Here is a 20,481-nt window from a genome sequence, read left to right as displayed (position 1 = left end):
CTTTTAAAATATGTGAACAAATGTTACATAAGTGATGTGGAACCCCCTGACTATTCATACAAAGCTTTTAATGTGCAGGCTTTAGCGTGATGAAAGTATCATTTGCTGGGAAAGAACCATAGACATGAAAGAATACGCACAGTGAAACCCAGTGTGAAATAAACCAGAATGCCTCAACACTCAGACAAAAACAATCCACACTCTGTATGACTTTATCATTCCAACCCCATCATGGTATGATCCACCAGCTAGATTTGTCTTTTTTTTAAGGTTATCTGGTATAAAGTTCATTCTGAAAAGGCTTTTTTCTAAGCTATTATATGGTTTAATATACAGTATCTCACAAAAGTGAGTACCTCCCTCACATTTTTGTAAATATTTTATTATACCTTTTCATGTGAAAACACTATTGTTCAGGTCATGGTATAATAGATATACAGGAAGTGAGAGGAAATATCCCCAACAGGGATACAGAAACTAATAAATAAATGAAAGGTTGTAACCCTTTCCAACATTATCCAAAATTAAAAGATGTTTTTTTTGGTAGTAATGAGCTTGGATGTGATCTGAACCCATGTTTGACCAAACTCAGAGTGATGCTGTCAGTGCCAACCCAATCACCTGTGGCCAGGGAATTCCTTGCTCTGCAGCTGCATGCACACAACAGCATGGGGATATTAATGACATGTGTAGGACATCATTGGCCTAATATGGTCATGTGGTCAATGTCATTGACCTAATATGGCCATGGGGCCATAAAAGGTCAATGATGTAATGGGCATCTCCGCCCATTTGTATACAGTATCTCACAAAAGTGAGTACACCCCTCACATTTTTGTAAACATTTTATTATACCTTTTCATGTGACAACACTGAAGAAATGACACTTTGCTACAATGTAAAGTAGTGAGTGTACAACTTGTATAACAGTGTAAATGTGCTGTCACCTCAAAATAACTCAACACACAGTCATTAATGTCTAAACCGCTGGCAACAAAAGTGAGTACACCCCTAAGTGAAAATGTCCAAATTGTGCCCAAAGTATCAATATTTTGTGTGGCCACCATTATTTTCCAGCACTGCCTTAACCCTCTTGGGTATGGAGTTCACCAGAGCTTCACAGGTTGCCACTGGTGTCTTCTTTCACTCCTCCATGATGACATCACGGAGCTGGTGAATGTTAGAGAACTAGCGCTCCTCCACCTTCCGTTTAAGGATGCCCCACAAATGCTCAATAGGGTTTAAGTCTGGAGACATGCTTTGCCAGTCCATCACCTTTTTTTAACAGAACAGAAGTCCATCACCTTGACCCTTTGCTTCTTTAGCAAGGCAGTGGTCATCTTGGAGGTGTGTTTGGGGTCTTGATCATGTTGGAATACTGCCCTGCTGCCCAGTCTCCCAAGGGAGGGGATCATGCTCGGCTTCAGTCACAGTACATGTTGGCATTCATGGTTCCCTCAATGAACTGTAGCTCCCCAGTGCCGGCAGCACTCATGCAGCCCCAGACCATGACACTCCCACCACCATGCTTGACTGTAGGCAAGACACACTTGTCTTTGTACTTCTCACCTGGTTGCTGCCACACACGCTTGACACCATCTGAACCAAATAAATATATCTTGGTCTCATCAGACCACAGGACATGGTTCCAGTAATCCATGTCCTTAGTCTGCTTGTCTTCAGCAAACTGTTTGCAGGCTTTCTTGTGCATCATCTTTAGAAAAGGCTTCCTTCTGGAACAACAGCCATGCAAACCAATTTGATGCAGTGTGTGCCGTATGGTCTGAGCACTGACAGGCTGACCCCCCCACCCCCCACCCCCCACCCCTTCAACCTCTGCAGCAATGCTGGCAGCACTCATACGTCTTTTTCCCAAAGACAACCTCTGGATATGACGCTGAGCACGTGCACTCAACTTCTTTGATCGACCATGGCAAGGCCTGTTCTGAGTGAAACCTGTCTTGTTAATCCGCTGTATGGTCTTGGCCACCATGTTGTTCAGTTTCAGGGTCTTTGAAATCTTCTTATAGCCTAGACCAACTTTATGTAGAGCAACATTTCTTTTTTTCAGATCCTCAGAGAGTTCTTTGCCATGAGGTGCCATGTTGAACTTCCAGTGACCAGTATGAGAGAGTGAGAGTGATAACACCAAATTTAACACACCTGCTCCCCATTCACACATGAGACCTTGCAACACTAACGAGTCACATGACACTGGGCAGGGAAAATGGCTAATTTGGCCCAGTTTTTTCACTTAGGGGTGTACTCACTTTTGTTGCCAGCGGTTTAGACATTAATGGCTGTGTGTTGAGTTATTTTGAGGGGACAGCAAATTTACATTGTTATACAAGCTGTACACTCACTACGTTACATTGTAGCAAAGTGTCATTTCTTCAGTGTTGTCACATGAAAAGATATAATAAAATATTTACAAAAATGTGAGGGGTGTACTCACTTTTGTGAGATACTGTATATTAAAATTTGTGGTATAATGTACTAGGCCTTTGCGCCCTCTTTTGTTTGTTTTTCCAGTGGCCATAGGAAATCCCCTGTCCTAGAGGGCAGCAAGGCTTCAGGAGATTATCCATATGTGCAGTGAAATAGTACTTATACCTTACCAGGCTATCACACAGGGGACAAATGCTGTGTTTGAAGTAGAAGAGAAGAGAACACCAGCTGCAAGGAGTGGAAAGGATCAGGTAAATAAAATAGCTTTTAGAAGCCCCTTAGGCTTAAAGCGGAGCTCCACCCAAAAGGGGAAGCTTTGCTTGTCTGCCTCCCCCACCCTCCTCCGCTGCCACATTTGGCACCTTTTAGGGGGTGCGGGTACCTGGTTTTGACAGGTACCTTCTCCCACTTCTGGCTCAGTTCGCCATGGAAGTTCGCCCCCCACCTCCTTCCCTTGCAGCTTTCTGTGGCACTTCACAGGTCCCAGAAGACTACGGCCCATTCACAAAGCGCAGCATGCTACACGCATGCGCATTAGGAAACCGGCTGTGAGGCCTCAAGGCATCACTGTCGGTTTCCCTTAGTCAAGATGGCGGCACTCGCACCCGATAGCCGATTGATGAATCAGCTCAGTTGAGGACACTGCTGGATGCCTGAAAAGGTAAGTGCCCTAATATTAAAAGTCAGCAGCTACAGTATTTGTGTGTGTGGGGGGGGGGGGGGAGCCTGGAGCTCCTGTTTAAGCAATTATTGCTTGCAGTGCGGGCAGTCCCGCTGTAGGGAGGATTCTTTCCTGGGAGAGAAGCTTTATATTGAATCATGAAAAATCATAGAACCCTGGTTTGGTGGTTACCATGTATTTTTCCTATTGCGCACACTTGCTACAGCTCAAAACCTTACTGTGCACTGAAAAATACAAAGATTTAAAAGCAAGTCAAACCGCCACTTCCTGTTATTTGTCTGACTGTTATATTGACTCACCGGCCTCAATGTAATCATTTCAATTCATATAGATTAACCACTTCAGCTCCAGGAGGTTTATCCCCAGTCATGACCAGGCCATTTTTTGTAATGCGGCACTGCGATACTTTAACTGACGCACTACTCTGTACCCAAATAAAATTTTTGCCCTTTTTTTTTTTCCACAAATAGAGCTTTCTTTTGGTGGTATTTAATCACCTCTGTGGTTTTTATTTTTTGCGCTATAAACAAAAAAAGACCAGCAATTTTGAATTTTTTTTTTTATTTTCTGCTATAAAACATATCCAATAAAAAAAATGTAAGAAATTGAATTTCTTCATAATTTTAGGCCAATATGTATTCTGCTACATATTTTTGGTAAAAAAAATCCCAATAAGCGTATATGCATATATTGATTGGTTTGCGCAAAAGTTATAGTGTCTACAAACTATGGAATATTTATTTAAATTTTTTTTTATCTTTACTAGTAATGGCAGTGATCAGCGAGTTATAGCGGGACTGCAATATTGCAGCGGACAAATCGGACACCTAAGTGACACTTTTTGGGGACCAGTGACACTAATGCAGTGATCAGTGCTAAAAAATGCACTGTCACTGTACTAATGACACGGGCAGGAAAGGGGTAAACATAAGGGGCAATCAAAGGGTTAAATGTATCCCTAAGTTGTGCTTACTAGCTGTGTGTGTGTGTGTGTGGGGGGGGGGGGGTGCTTTGACTAAGAGAAAGCAAAGATCCATGTTTCTGTTTAGCAACACAGGATCAGTACCTTCCCCTCTGACAGAACGACAACCTGCTCTGTTTACATAGGCAGACTGACGTTCTGCTTGTGTCCCGAGTGATCGGTGGGTCCCGGTGGACATCGAGGACACCAGGGAGCGGGTCGCTGGTGGCACGGGCGCGCCACAGACCCAGAAGTGCAGGATCACGTACCAGTACGTGATTCTGCGCAGAGCAACCGCCCTGCCACAGTAAATGTACGCGGGGCGGTTGGGAACCGGTTAAATGGTTCTCAAAATGAAAGAAGAAAAATGGATGTTCCTGATCATCTACTCAGTTCAGCAGATTAAAAAGGATGTACGGTATCTGTATGGTTATAATGACTAACATCAGCTCTTTCCCTCCATTTTTTTTTTTTTTAATGTAAGCCCTAAGATGGGTATAGACAGTTTTTATCTGTTCCGGTGTGAACAAAAAAAAAAAACATCTAATTCCCCCCAGTTCCATGAAAGTTTTCATGAAACTGGAATACTTTCATCGATCAGAGATTTTTAAGGGTAAAAGTTTGTCGCCATTCCACGAGCGGGCGCAATTTTGAAGCGTGACATGTTGGGTATCAATTTACTCGGCGTAAAATTATCTTTCACAATATAAAAAAAATTGGGCTAACTTTACTGTTGTCTTATTTTTTTTTCCATTATTCAAAAAAGTGTATTCTTTCCAAAAAAAGTGCGCTTGTTACACCGCTGCGCAAATACAGTGTGACAGAAAGTATTGCAACGACCGCCATTTTATTTTCTAGGGTGTTAGGAAAAAAAAATGTATAATGTTTGGGAATTCTAAGTAATTTTCTAGCAAAAAAAAAAACAAAAACGGTTTTTAACTTGTAAACAACAAATCTCAGAAAGAGGCTCGGTCCCTAAGTGGTTAAACAGGGAGGGCCACACACAAGTTGAAATTCTGCCAGTCCTTGCTGATGCAGCCAAATTTTGATGTGTCTGTATTCATCCTTAGGCCCAAGTCACTCTGATGACTTTGTAGTAGTGATTTTGTAACAGTTATAGAATCACTTTTCCTAACGTTTTTTCGACTAGAAACATCCCCACCCCTTTGTGTTTTTGTATGCCAGCCTCGGAATGGGAAATCCCCCACCCGCAGCTCTTTGGCCCAGGAATGACAGTTGACTTCCAGTTTCGGAAAAAAAAAAAAAAAAAAATCTCATCCCTAATTGCCATCAATAAAAAGGTCTGTGTTCTTGAAGTGATTTGTAGCTTAAAGTGGAACTTTATGACAAAATTTTAAAATGGGCAAATAGGCCAGATTTTTAATGCAGAATAGACATGCTAAGTTAGTTACCTGCCTGTCTGCCTATGTACAGTAGGCTGCACATGTGCAGCTCATTGTATAAATTCTCCAGTACTGAGCTGACTGAACTCCTGCGCATGTGTGGGAGTGACATCATCGCAGCCTGGCCAATGAAAGTGGCCAGTGATTGATACCTGGAAGCCGACCGCCTGAAGATGTCAGCGGCTGGCAGGGAACTCTGGGACACTGCATTACCAGACTGAAGGTGGTTATAGTTCTGCTTTAAAGAGGAACTTCAACAAAGAAAACAAAAATTAAGAGTTGGTAGCCACAAATACTGTAGCGTCTGACTTTTAATAAAAAGACACTTACCAGCCTAGGGATCCAGTGCTGTCCTCACTATGGCCAGTCTTCAGGTAATGGCTCTGCCATGTTGACTGTGGGAAGCTAGCTATGACTCCCAGCGGCTTCACAGCCGGACCCCACTGCGCATGCGCAAGCTGCACTGTGCTCTGTGAATGGTCCCGCAGCCTCCGGGACGTGGGGGGGGCACTTCCACTCGGATCGCCCAGGCAATCTGACAGGAAGTAAGAGAGGGTACCTTTCAAAACTAGATACCAGCTCCCAGAAAAAAACACAATTAATGTTGGGGGGAGGAGGAAGAAGATTGGAACTTCCTGTAATAACTGATGTTCCGCATTACTTGCTAAGCAAATTACATTTACAGTGTTTGGAGCTGATGATGATCATGGCACACATTAAAAAGTGCTTTGTGCATCAATTACCTTACTCCCAGTCCTTTCCTACCCTGAGGACCTGGCCTGTGTGCATCAATTACCTTACACCCAGTCCTAGCCTGCCATGAGGACCAGACCTTTGTGCATCAATTACCTTACTCCCAGTCCTATCCTGCCATGAGGACCAGACCTTTGTGCATCAATTACCTTACTCCCAGTCCTATCCTGCCATGAGGACCAGACCTTTGTGCATCAATTACCTTACTCCAAGTCCTATCCTGCCATGAGGACCAGACCTTTGTGCATCAATTACCTTACTCCCAGTCCTATCCTGCCATGAGGACCAGACCTTTGTGCATCAATTACCTTACTCCCAGTCCTATCCTGCCATGAGGAACAGACCTTTGTGCATCAATTACATTACTCCAAGTCCTATCCTGCCATGAGGACCAGACCTTTGTGCATCAATTACCTTACTCCCAGTCCTATCCTGCCATGAGGAACAGACCTTTGTGCATCAATTACATTACTCCAAGTCCTATCCTGCCATGAGGACCAGACCTTTGTGCATCAATTACCTTACTCCAAGTCCTATCCTGCCATGAGGGCCAGACCTCTTTGCCACTCGTTATCTTTTTGGACACTGGTCCCCTCACCATCCCTGTGAGTTCTCCTCAGGAGCCCATGAAAGAGGACCCAGCTACTGGACATGTCCCCTCTACCAGAAAGAGGTGTACACAACAAGCAGACAGTAATGTGGACACCCGCAGAAGGGCCCTAGGAAGTAAACTGAAGAACTGGGAAGGATCATCAAGTGATTGTGACTTCAGGTAATAAAATAGGCATTTAGAGAGTTTTTTTTATACCAGAAGTTAGTTAGAGGGGGTGGTGGGGACCGGGCTTGCTTATATTCTGGAGTTGGGCTTCAGGCTTAGGTCACACCTATGCATTTTTATGTGTGTCTTGCAGTGCATAAAAATGATGTGTTATGAACATACATTGAGCCCAATATGGCCGTTCACATCTGCGATCTGCGTTGGAAAAAATTAGGCATGTCCAATTTTACATGCATTTTTCTGCACTTTCTAGCCCCTTGAAGTCTATGGAAGTACAGTACATACATAAACATGCACATATTGTGCATTTTCATGCAATTTTCATTCAAACACTTGGCAGCTTGTCAGCTCATGGTTAAAACAACTCCCCTGGATAACTGCCATGGCCTTAGTCACAATGAAGACTGTGACAGTTGCTGCAGCTGCAAATAGGGTTGTAAAATTAGCCATGTTTCCTCACTTCCATACACTGAAAATCAGGTAGCACATTGCTTCATGATGCAGGAAAAACATCCTTATTGGTTAATGAGAAAAATGCATAACACATGAAAACGCATGTAAAATGCAATAAAATTCAAACTCAATTAAAAATGCATGAAAGTGGAAATGGAGAGATGTGAACAAGGCCTTAGGTGCTGTAGCACATATGTTTAAAGCAGTTGTGTAGGCTTGTTTTTCTCTAAAATAACAAACATGTTATACTTACTGGCTCTGTGCAATGGTATTGTGCAGAACGGCCCTCAATCCCCTCTTCTGAAGTCAAGCACTGTCTGCTCCTCCTCTTCTGTGTCTGCCCCCATAGCAAACCACTTGACACACACAACGCATCTTTGCCCTGCAGAATTCAATTGCCAGTAGCAGGAGCCAATGGCTCCCACTGTTGCCTCTGTGTTCTGTGAGGAGAAAATCACAGACCAGCGCCATTGCAGATGGGCACAGAGCTAGATCACTCAGGTAAGTATATAGGGGGGTGAGGGGGCAATACAACTACTGAGACATTTTTTACCTTAATTCAGGGAATACATTAAGGTAAAACATGTTCTGCCTTTAAAACAACTTTAAATGGAAGGCCATAGTTCTTGTTTAACAACCAGTCCACACTATTTAAAGCTAAACTGTGGGCTAGAAAAAAAATACCCATGCAGTGGGGGCCCCCACTCCAAGGGTTAAATATTAATTAGGTAGAACTATAGGCAAAACTTTTTTTCATTTGGCATAAAGTAAGGGAGGGTTATAACCCCTGTCAGTTTTTTTGCCAACAATGCCCCATTGGGGAGATTTATCTTCACTTCCTGTCCCATAGACAAAGCAGGACATGAGAGGAAATCCCTACAAATTAAGGGAATCCCTTGGGCCCCCTCAAGTCACCAGGACTATCTTAACGTATAGGCACCCCTGGGCAGTGCCCAAGGGCCCCAGGTGCATGGGGGCCTCATAATAATCTTGCATTACATATGCTTACTTTGGTGGGAGAGTCCCTGGCATTTTATTAAGCTGCCTCGAGATGGCCCGCAGAGGGCTAACTCTACAATCTGGAGTGAAACCTCACTTTTTTTTAAGGTTGCTGCTTGTGTGGGCGAGATATGTACTCCAGCCAATCCCCACTGGCCCTTCTCTCCTGTCCATCTCAGGTGATGTAAGCACCTGAGATGGACAGGAGAGAAAGTTTGATGGGAATCGGAGTGTAATCAGGTTGTAACAGTTTGTCAGGTGCTGTCCCAGCCAGGAGGGTAGAAGTTGATGCTTTTCCAGTTCTTTGGTTTTGGCGGGTACTTCTCTGGACCTGACTCCCTGGTCCTGTGTGATATAAAAGGGGCCATGGTCTGGAGGTAAGAGTGGGAGAAGGATGCTATCCATCACCATCCAGATGCAGAACTATCAAAATCTGGGGTTCACCCTGAAAACACCAGCACTGGTCTGTGCCTCGGAAGGACTTGTACCTACATGTAGATGCCTACAAATAACTTATCTTTGCTTGAACTACACCTTAGCAGATAATCCAGGGAAGCACTGAAGCCTGTAGTTAGAGAGTTAGGGAATAGGAAATAACGCCTTTATCTGTTGGACTGTGAAATGTCTGCTTGCACTTTTCTTAACTAAAGAGTTTGAAACTTTGTCCTTCCCTTGGCTCAAGTTTCTGAAAGGGGTGTAATGTAAGTAACTGACATGCATATAGTTCCCCGAGTGGGTCTTAAACACATTGGGGTATGAAAACATTGGTGTGGAGTGAAGTAGTGTGAAGACACAAGTAGATACCTGGAGTAACAGGGGTTTAACCAGCAGCCTGTTGATAGGGTGCACCTGTTATAGGTGGAATGGCCTCTAGCAGCGAGGGAGATGTTGTCGGCACTCCTTCCGCAAGCGGTCTGTCTCCCAGAGCAATGGGAGCGGATTCGTGCCACAGAGGTTCCCATCCTGTACAGAGGTACAGAAGTTCAGGTGTTAAGTTAAGTGAAATTGTGGAGCCCGCACAGAGTACACGACAGGGCCCACTGCACTCCTGGGGAATAGTAATGGAAAACTCTGGACAGATGGCTGATGTCCCTCCTAAATGCACATTACAGAGAAGGTGTACATTGTCACAGGGAACCAAGGGTTAACTGGAGACAGTTGCAGTTCAAGTGTATATGGTGTACGTTTATTTCTAGGGGTGGAGGTCCGTCTTAAGGTTGAGTATTCCTCCATGGTGGCTTCAGCCTTGTCCCAGTACATTGATGAAAATGACACAAAACAAAAAAGGTACCCCATGTGTGTAGTAAAGTGACCCTAAAAAGTACCTAACGTAGCCAAGAAAAACCCATGCAGAGTAGGCCTCTCATGTGACCCAGTGCATGGGGGCCAACGAGTTAATGGGAAAACATGTAGGCGTGACAAACAACCTATCTACCCCTGTAGGCCCCACCCGTCTGCCTACATCAGGAGCAGTACACACCTCATCCACACAGTAAAATGCTCCACCTCAGGGGATTCTTCCTGAACCGATGCAGAGTGCTAAAAACTGCCAGAGAAATGGGGGAGGGATTGTATGTTTAACTCAATGACAGCCTGCCAGAACAGGTAAGATCTGTGCCAGCAGCTTCCCTGCACAGCTCTGCTTTAGGAAATCATTTCTGTATTGTCGATTATTTCCCCCTGTACTGTGTCCCCCTGATCCACCTACACTTTGCCCTCCTGACCCACTCACACTGTGCCCTCCTGACCCACCCACACTATGCCCTCCTGACCCCTGCACTTTGTCCTCCTGACTTACCCACCCTGTGCCAACTGATGACCATACTGTGCCCTCCTGACCCACCCACACTGTGCCCTACTTGCCCCCTGTATTGTGTCCTCCTGACCCACCCACACTGTGCCCTCCTGATTCACCAACACTGTGCCCTCCTGACCCCTGTACTGTGCCCTCCTAACCCACTCACACTATACCCTACTGACCACTGCACTGTGTCCTCCTGACCTACCCAAACTGTTCCATACTGATCCTTATGTTGTGCCCTCCTAAAAAGTTTTTCTTAGTTTCTGTCGGTAAATTTTGTAAATAATGGGATTTTTGACTTACCGTAAAATCCATTTCTCTGAGTTCATTGACAGACAGAGTGCTCCATTATTCAGAATCATAGCTTTATACTGCTCCCTCCAGGAGTAGGACACTAGGCAGAAAAAAAGGACTTGGCTATGCCTATGGGCAGTCCTAGGTGGTATACACCCCCCTCTCTGCTATAGGCCATCAGTTTAGTAACAAGCAGTTTCAGAAGTATTAAAACTCCTTAGAGGGGTGGGTGCTGTGTCTGTCAATTAACTCAGAGAAATGGATTTTACGGTAAGTCAAAAATCCCATTTTCTCTTTCATTCTTTGACAGACACAATGCTCCATTATTCAGAACCATAGGGATGTCCCAAAGCAGTGCCAAACATGAGGGATGGGACAACAAAAAATCCCAAGGCTAACACAAGAACCAACCAGGTAACAGGAGCTCAACACAGAACAATCTGGAGCCCAACCTGAACAATACCCCTTCAAGAGGGAATAGACCCTTAAACAGCAGCCTGCAAAACCTTGCGGCCAACAGAGGCATCAGCAGATGCCAACACATCCACTTCATAGAACGTTGTGAAAGCGTACACCGACGACCAAGTGGCCACCTTGCAAACTTGTGCAATGGACGCCTGATGACAGCAGGCCCAAGAAGCACTAATTGACCAAGAAGAATACGCCGTAACAGGGAAAGGAGGAACCCAATCCCCAACAGATTAGGCCAGAGTCATCACTTGTGCGATCCATTCAGAAATGGTCGCAGAAGAAGCAGACAGCCCCTTTCTTGGTCCGTCCATGATCACAGTGAGGCTGACCTCCAAAAAGACTCAGCAGCTGCCAAATACACCCGAATTCCCCAAACCACATCCAGGGCAGATAAGGCAAACTACCTAGGATGTGTTGACCAGGGACACAAGGAAGGCAACGCACTGTCCTTATTCAAATGAAAAACTGAGGAAGAAACAATGGAAAAGGGCGAAGAACCACCTTAACCTTGTGTAATCCTGGGTAAGGTGTACGACAAGATAACGCTACCATTTCCGACACCCTGCAAGCAGAGGTGATAGCCGCCAAAAGGGCCACCTTCCGAGACAGAGTAAGCAGTGGAATCTCCAGAAGATTGTGAGAGAGAGACTTCTGGAGAACTGGAATCACCAAGTTCAGATCCCACGGGGGTAGACGAGACTGCACCCGTGGAAACAGACGTCAAACCCCTTGAATAAAAAAGGTACACACCAGGGAGTGCGAGACCAGGGGATGCTGAAGAAGGCCACCCAGGCTGACACCTGGCCCTTGATGGTACTCGAGGCCCATTCCTGCTCAATCCCCCGTGAAGGGAGGTTGGAATCGGAGCCACCGTGAAAGAACGAGGATGAATGCCCGGTGACTCACACCAGGATATATGTTCTTTCCACATCCAGAGGTAGAACCTCCTAGAAGTAGACTCCCTAGCCATCAGCAGCGTCGAAACTGCAGCACCTGGCCCATCACAGCCAGGCCGTTAAAACCAGCGACTCTAAAGAAGGATGGAAGAACGGCCCTTGGGACAGTAGATCCCCCCTGAGAGGCAGTCGCCAAGGAACGTCGGTGACCAGGCACACCCGGTCAGCATACCTAGACCGACGGGACCCATGCAGAGCTAATAGAATGACCAGAATCCCTGCGGCAGTGCTCCTGCACAAAAGCCACAGCAGAAGCTGGAGAGGAGGAAAGGCGTAGAGCAAACGTTACCAGCACCATGGGCCACCAGAGTGATTGGGGAGCCCACCAGGGGATCCCGTGACCTTGCCAGAAACCTTGGTACCATCCTGTTTAGCCTGGACGCAAACAGATCTACCTCAGGAGTGCCCCATCGGTGACATATGCGATGAAACACGGCCCGGTGAAGGGCCCACCCCGTGGTCCAACCCTAGCCGACTGAGGCATCTGACTGTCAGTATTCCACTCCTGGAATACGTATGTCAGAGAGGGCCGGAATGAGACGTGCTGCCCACCGGAGGATACTGACAACTGACAGGGCTGCCAATTATTTGGCCTGCCCTGGTGATTGACATAAGCCACCGCCGTTGCATTGTCCGACTGGATCCGTACCGGAAGCCCCCGAAGTCGATCCGTCCATGATCCAGACAGTTTGAACGCTCGAAGTTCCAGGATATTGCTCGGTAGTCTGGATTCCACCAACGTCCAACGACGCTGAGCAGAGCTCAGTCCAAGGACATCTCCCTACCCGGACAGACTGGCATTGGTGGCCACCCTGTTCAATACAAGGGGAGAAAGCAAAATGGAGGAAGTGCTGTAGTTGGGCACATAGTGGAATGCGTAAGTAAGCATTCGTGATGTTGATAGAAGTCAGAGAGTCCCTATGATGAAGGGGTGCCACCGTCGCGCGGATGGACCCCATCCTGAACTTCTGTACCCACACAATGAAGGTCAGGGCCTTGAAGTCTAGATTCGGACGTACCATGCCCTCCATCTTTTGGACTGTGAACAGGTTTGAATAAAACCCCAGAAACTGTTCCCTGTTCCCAGAAACTGTTCCCGACACGGGAACCGGGACAGTTATGCTCTGTACACACGATAGGATTTTCTGACAACAAAATCCATGTTTTTTTCCCCGACGGATGTTGGCTCAAACTTATCTTGCATACACACGGTCACACAAATCTTGTCGGAAATTCCGAACGTCAAGAACGCGGTGGCGTACAACACGTACGCTGAGCCAAGAAAAATGAAGCTCAATAGCCAGCGCGGCTCTTCTGCTTGATTCGGAGCATGCGTGGAAATTTGTGCGTTGGAATTGTGTACACACTATCTGAATTTCCGACAACGGATTTTGTTGTCGTTAAATTTGAGAACCAGCTCTCAAATTTTGTGTGGCAGAAATTCCAATGGAAAAGTACGGGGCATAACATTCTGAAGCAACAGGGCTTGCTATCTAAGCACAACTGCAGAGACTCAGCAACCAGGGGAACTGCAGCCAAGAGGCATAGCAGACAAACTGCAGCTCCTAGACCAACAAGTCCGCCAATGCAGCAATGGCAGGGGGATTCTGCTCTCCCTCCAGGTATGTCAGCTGGATCTTTAGAAGCCAAAGATTCCTCTATTGCAATTCAGCGAAACGGCGAAAATGCATATGCAATAGCACGCACAACATGAGTCTCCCACTGGCCTATAAAAGCCACTCTGTGCCATGACCAGATTGCTGGTTTGTCTTTCAGCTCCCCGTGTGTTTTCTGCTTGTATCCTGATTTTTGGTTACCTGTTGTGACCCGGATTGACCTTGACCTGCTCTGATCTCTTCCTGCATCTGACCCTCGGCTTGCCTCTCAGACTTCTCCACTTGCTTCCTGTGTTTGACCCTCGGCCTGTCTACAGATATTGCTTCCTGTCTCCAGTGATTGACCCTCAGCCTGCTCCTGGACTTTGCTATTGTCTTCAGTGCTCGACCCCTGGCTTGCTCACAGACTTTGCTTCCAGTTACCTGTGTTTGACCCTCGGCCTGTTTACAGACTTTGCTATCAATCTTCAGTACTAAGTCATCAGCCTGCTGACAGACCTGCTAACAGTCCTTTGCACTAGACTGTTTTTGCCCATCTAGAGACTCTTACTAGTCAACGGTGTTTGACCCCCAGCCTGTTGTTGGATCAGCTGTTTATCCTCCTTCTTGAGCTTCAGCATCTTCCAATCCTGCACAGCTGTCTCCCTGCCGGTGACCTTCACGCAAGACCTGCCCAGCCTGCTGGTGACTCGTGCCTCTTTGTGCCCTTCACCCCCTGTACCATCTCCAGGAGTGGAGTGCGCTTAGTCGCAAGAGGTTACCGCTTTCAGCATCTCGGCCTCGGGGAGTACCCTTATCTGACACTGAGAGGACAGGGAACGTGTCCACCAACTCCGTATGGTGGGCCACGTCCGTGGCGGCAGAGCCATATATAGGATCGTTTGAGACAGGGGAGGTAGGGGAGGGCGGGGGGTGCCATTTACTAGGCTATATGCCTAAGCGCCACCCAAAAAACTCAGACGGGGGCCACCAACTGAGACCCCCACCACCCGAGCCCCGCACAGGGGATGTCGATTGAGGCTCTGCACAGGGGACGCTGACAGAGGCCCCTCACAGGGGGCGCCAGATGCCCCGCACAGAGGGCTTCACTGAGCCCCTCACGGGGGGCACAGACCAGGGCCCCTCACAGGGGGCACCGACGGAGGCCCCACATAGGGGGGCGCCGACCAAGGCCCCACACAGGGGGGTGCCGATCGAGGCCCCACACAGGGGAGCGCTAACGAAGCCCCACATAAGGGATGATGACCGAGGCCCTGCACAGGGGGGGGTCGACAGATGCCGCCCACACGAGGCACCACTGAGACCCCTCACAGGGGGCCCAGGCCAAGGCGGGACCGGACCGATCTGAGCCACTGAATGGAGGGCAGACACCCAAAAAACAGAAGCGGCCGCCCGCCCTGGGGCCACCCACCCAGCACCAAGTCGGTAGGCCACAAAGCCGCTGCCTAAATTTTCGGCCGCCTGCCGCGAGCGCATGGCCCGCGAGGGGAACCGGATAGATCCCAGCCGCTGAATGGAGGGCAGACACCCAAAAACGGATAGTAACGGACTCGCCCTGGGGCCGCCCACCCAGCACCGGGTTGGTAAACCGCAAAGCTGCGGCCTAAATTACGGAAGGGCCGTCGCAGGCAGTCCCCTGATCGCAGACGTCCGGTCACCTGCCTCCTAGGCCTATCCATTGCAGCAGGTGGGCCCAAGGAATACCCCCCCAGTAGCAACCTAGAGGGCGGAGGGGGGGGGGTACAGTGTGTCCAAAAGCACCTAAGCCAGAAGCCTGGGCCTCACCTGGGGAAGGGAGGAAGGGGGGTGGAGGAGAACCCTGGAGGGACCGACCACCCCAGGGAGTACCCGCACCCCACGAAACGTCCAGGGAAGGAGAGGAGGGGGCCCCGTACTTACCGATCCAGCGAAGCGTGCGGGTAATGCTCCCAGACAGATCCCCTCGCCACAGAAGTAGAGGGGCTGTCGGCCATGAGGAACGCTGCGACTCAGGCCGAGACCCGGTCGTATGCAACCTCGTGAGATGTTTAACTCGCAGGGTCAGCCCTCGTCCAGTGGGGCTATTTTGCGGCGGACCTAGCACGTAGCTGCAGTCTGCATGCGCTCGCTGGTCAGTCTGAGGAGACCACTGGATCTTAGTGTCCATCCCGTTGCCCACTCCGGCAGTTGATTGTAGATCTCACCAGAGAAAAATCCAGGAAAAAAGAAAGTAACAAACAAAAAACATTCCCAGGACTAGAGATCCCAGCAGGGAACTTGGTCCTTACTCCTGAAACTGAAGGCCTATAGCAGAGAGGGGGGTGTATACCACCTAGGACTGCCCATAGGCATAGCCAAGTCTTTTTTTCTGCCTAGTGTCCTACTCCTTTAGGGGGCGGTATAACCCTATAGTTCTGAATAATGGAGCTCTGTGTCTGTCATTGAACGAAAGAGAAAAGTAATTTTTCTCATTCACTGATGTGCGCTGATGAGGTGGCACTTATGGGCACTGATTAGGTGGTACTGATTAGGAGGCACTAATATGCCACACTTATGGGCACTGATATGTGGCACTGATGGGTGGCACTGGTGTGCACTGTTAGGTGGCACTTGAGGGCACTGATAGGTGGCACAGATAGGCGGCACTGATGAACATTGATGGGTGGCACTAATGGGCGGTACTGATGGGCATTGATTGCAGCACTGAAAGTCAGCACTGACTGGCATCACTAACAGGCATTGATTTCTGGCACTGGTGGCGCTTTAGTCTAATCAGGGCACTGATGATCATTTCCCTGACTAAATGTCTTGTTGTCTCCTGCGAGGAGATGGTGCTGATCGGCTCTCCTTGCCACACACTCTGTCAGTGTAAGGCTATGAGAGCCGATCACCAGCACGTCCTGTATTTACATGTGATCAGCTGTGATTGGACACAGCCGATCACATGGTTAAAGAGCCGCGTTAGCGGCTTTTTATAGAGATCAGGGTTGTGCCATGTCCTAGCAACACGGCCAGCGCATGGGAGCGGCCGTTCGGGTGTGCCGTCATATGACGTCCATCCAGAACGAGAACTGCACCGTCCCTCCACCATTTGAGGGTGGGTGGGCGGCAATTGGTTGAAGAGGTCAGTGGCCAGCAGGGTACTCCAGGATGTTGCTTTCTTAGACTGATGGTGAGTATAGTTTCTCTTTGATTTCTTCCAGTTTCGTTATCTACAAACTGGAGGTAATTATTTTTGAAATTGGTGCATGAAAGGTGCCACTTTGTAAACGTAGCCCTATTAAGCACTACCGGAATCTGCTATGTATTTTGGTAAAGTTACAGAAACAGGCAGTAGGCATTTCTGAATCTGGTCATAGTGCCAGAAAACTGTTGGTAGTACTTTGTTGAAATCCCCTGAGAGTTTTACACAGGTGCGCATGTGAACAGCGAGACATGTGCAGACATGATAGCGCTCTTTGCCAGGTATTTGGGACCTACGGAATTTTGTCGCATGTGCACAGATGCGGGGTCTGGTATTTGGGACTTTGCAAAGACCTGCGCACCTGAGTGCATGCACAGAAAGACCCTGAAAATATACAGAAATCCTGCAGGTCTCTGCCAGGTCCCAAATACCGACAGGACATACCATGCTTGATTTTTAAAGATGGTGGTGTGGGGGGGGGAAATATTACAGAGGTGAAGTTGCTTTTGAAGTCATCTGCATTTTTATTCAGCTGTATGATTCATAAAACATATCCTGTTGTGTCACCTCTGCTACATCCCTTAACTAAGCTTGGGGCAAATCATAGTGTCTTAGTAGTAGTAAGTCATGATTTTCATAGATAAATCAAACATTTGTCATATTTGTTTGAGATAGCTAATTACTATGTTACTCAGTAGAGGCTTGGTCTCTAGGTGGACCTGTATCTTTAAAGCCAGCAGGGCAACTAATCCACATTGCTGCTGGGTAACCCATACTTATCCCATCTTTCTGTCCTCTATGTGCACTCACATGACCTTCCAAATTATAGCTCTAAGATCACTGTTGACTTCCAAAGGTTTCCTAGCACCTACCACACTGTACTGGCAGATCCTGTTGTCAACATCTTAACTGCATTGAGCTCAGCAGTAAAAATAAATCCTTACTCCATATGGTTGCCTGGATTCTCCCCGCTCTGTACAGCTGCCTCCAGCACACTCTTATTGGCTTATGCAGTAAAGAAGCTCCAAGTGAAGTCATGATGTGCAAAGTGCAGACAAATATCTTTCACTGGCTACATTGAAAATCCTATTGGTTGTTATGGGTCAGTACACTTTGCACATCATCATTGCTTTTGATATTGTTATAGTGATGTAAAAGTCAGAATGTTCCTTACAAAATCATCTCAGGTTTAAAAGGACAGTTCAATCCCTGGAAATGTCCCTGGTGCTCAAAGCTGGCCAGCTGTACAAAAAAAACTCCTATACTTCTGTGGGATAAATCCATTTTAACCATTCATTCATTGTGTAATTTTTTTGAAGAGCAGTAGAGGAAAAAAAAAATAAAATAAACATATGGCTTAGTGATTGATACACTTTCTTTGCAGCACTGGGGTACCCAGTATGGGACCCAGCCAGGACACTCTCTGGACACTGCATGTTCTCCCTGTGCTTGTGTGGGTTTCCTCCAACAATTAAAAGCACAATTTAAAGCACAACTCCAGCAAAGTGAAGATATGCCCTGCTCTTGCACTGCAAGGGTTAAATGCTTGCCTAGGGGATGGCAAAAGCAGTTTCACTTGCCTAGTCCTCTATTCCTATGCTCCAGTGGTGGACTGCCCCTCGGCATCCTCAAGTCCAAGGCAGGGCTATGATTGCTTGATGACGTCAGAGGAACCTGCGACTGCTGGAACATAGGGGATATAAAAGATGTGGGGACTGGCCCTGCAGTGCAGAGGATTGGGTGAGTAAAATTGCTTTTCTTGTTCCCCTAGACCTAAATGAGCATTTACCCTTGCAATGGAGTAGCAGCCCCACTGCAAGGGAGCATTATTATTTTCTCTGGAGATCAGCTTTTAAGTAGGTTAATTCGGCTCCTGTCCAAATTGGTCCTAGTGTGTGTGCATGTGAGATAGGGTTCTTAGATTGTAAGCTCCTTGTCGGCAGGGACTGACGTAATAGTACAGTATGTAAAGAGCTTTGTAAATTGTTGGTGCTATATAAATACCTTTAATTATAAAATATAATATATATATATATATATATATATATATATATATATATATATATATATATATATATATATATATATATATATATATATATATATATATAGTTATCCTAGTAATATAAACATGCCGAGCACTGTGTAAATTATCATCACTTTGCACATATGCATACACTGTTATTCTAATGTTATAAACATCCCAGCTGGGTATAGATAGGTCTACATGGTCCCCCGGAGACCGTATTCTGGTGACCATAGCACAGCAGCAGTCCCTGGAAATTATTTTAAAATGTTGGCAGCTCTTTAACACATTGCTAGGCTTTGCACTGCCAGCAATCATTAAAACATCCCACTCACTCATGTCTGTCCTGCAACTCTAGTGCAATATTATAGCTGCTGCTGATAATATATTTTATATTATAGGCACTACCTTGATTATTTATCATATTATAGTTGCTGCTTCTGTTATATTATAGGTGCTGCCTCTATTCTATTTTTATTATAGGTGAGATGCCTTTATAATATTTTCTATTATAGGTGCTTCCTCTATTATATGTTGTATTATAGTTGCTGCTTTTGTTATATTATAGGTGCTGCCTCTATTATATATTATAATATAGGTGATGCCTCTAGTATACATTATATTATAGGTGCTTCCTCTATTATTTGTTATTTGCTGCTTCTATTAAGTCATAGGTGCTGCCTATGTTATAAATGATAGGTGCTGCTTGTGTTATAAATTATAGGTGCTGTCTCTGTTATATACAGTATTATAGGTGCTGCCTCTCTTATACGTTAGACTATATTTGCTGCTTCTATTATATTATAGGTGCTGTCTCTCTTATATGTTAGATTATAGTTGCTGCTTCTATTATTTTATAGGTACCTCCTCTATTATATGTCACATTATAGTTTCTGCTTCTATTATTTTATATTTCAACCAGTTGGCAAAAGGTAAGGCTGGCATTGTGCATAACACATATCCCCATCACTCAGATTTAATTGCCCTCCAGAGGCAGTCATCAGTGCCCATCTATGCATTGCAGATCTATGCATCCACCTTCATTAGTAAATGAAGCAAAACATAAATACAGCAATAAGGGAACATGAATCTTCAGTTTCTTACCTGATGCACAGGACCATTGTGCGAACCGCAGCCTTCTAAACTTTCCACCTTCCGCTCCATCGCCTTGATTTTATTCATTTTTTTTTCTTGCAGCCAGTACTGCAGGGATTATTCCAACGGCATTTAGACACAAGTATAAAACCAAACCATTCAACCGATGGGGGGAAAAGAGGAGAAGCAGTCACAGTATTCCAGAGAGAAGAGTCATGTCTGGCTTTTGTCTCTTATTACATACTAAAGTCCTAGGCAATCAGCAACCTGCTACCCAGCCAGCTCTGACAGCTCTGACAGCTCCTGGAAAGCACAGGCTGCAGGGATCTGCCAGTCCACTATATTGCACTTCCACACTGTCTATTGCAGCACTAACACTATACTTGGGTCTCTACAGAAAAAAAAAAAGAAAAACTTGACAGACCAGTGTTAATTCAATTTTGAAACCACTCCCTCATCTCTCATGGCTTGCCTAGATCATAAAAACCAGAGGCAAGGTCACCAAGCAACCAGATTTCACGTCATACTGGCAATAAAGTCAGCAGCTCCTATTCAATGGATTACCTGGCTGTGGAAGGTAGA

At 46.4% G+C, this 20,481-nt stretch overlaps 1 protein-coding gene across 1 annotated transcript in view; it reads right to left on the bottom strand.

Moving 5' to 3' along the window:
• Window positions 1-20,057, bottom strand: part of PDE8A (phosphodiesterase 8A) — a 478,153-nt gene extending 458,096 nt beyond the window's left edge. The window contains exon 1 of the mRNA XM_073618600.1: window positions 19,909-20,057. Within this exon, the coding sequence (XP_073474701.1) occupies window positions 19,909-19,986 (78 nt within the window). The 5' untranslated portion in view covers window positions 19,987-20,057. The remainder of the gene's footprint in view (window positions 1-19,908) is intronic.
• Between the last annotated feature and the right edge of the window lie 424 nt (window positions 20,058-20,481).

This window comes from Aquarana catesbeiana, linkage group LG03 (genome assembly GCF_042186555.1).
Source record: "Aquarana catesbeiana isolate 2022-GZ linkage group LG03, ASM4218655v1, whole genome shotgun sequence".
Lineage (NCBI taxonomy): Eukaryota > Metazoa > Chordata > Amphibia > Anura > Ranidae > Aquarana > Aquarana catesbeiana.
Note: the sequence above shows the minus strand (reverse complement) of the source record. Positions and strands in the feature narration are given on the sequence as shown.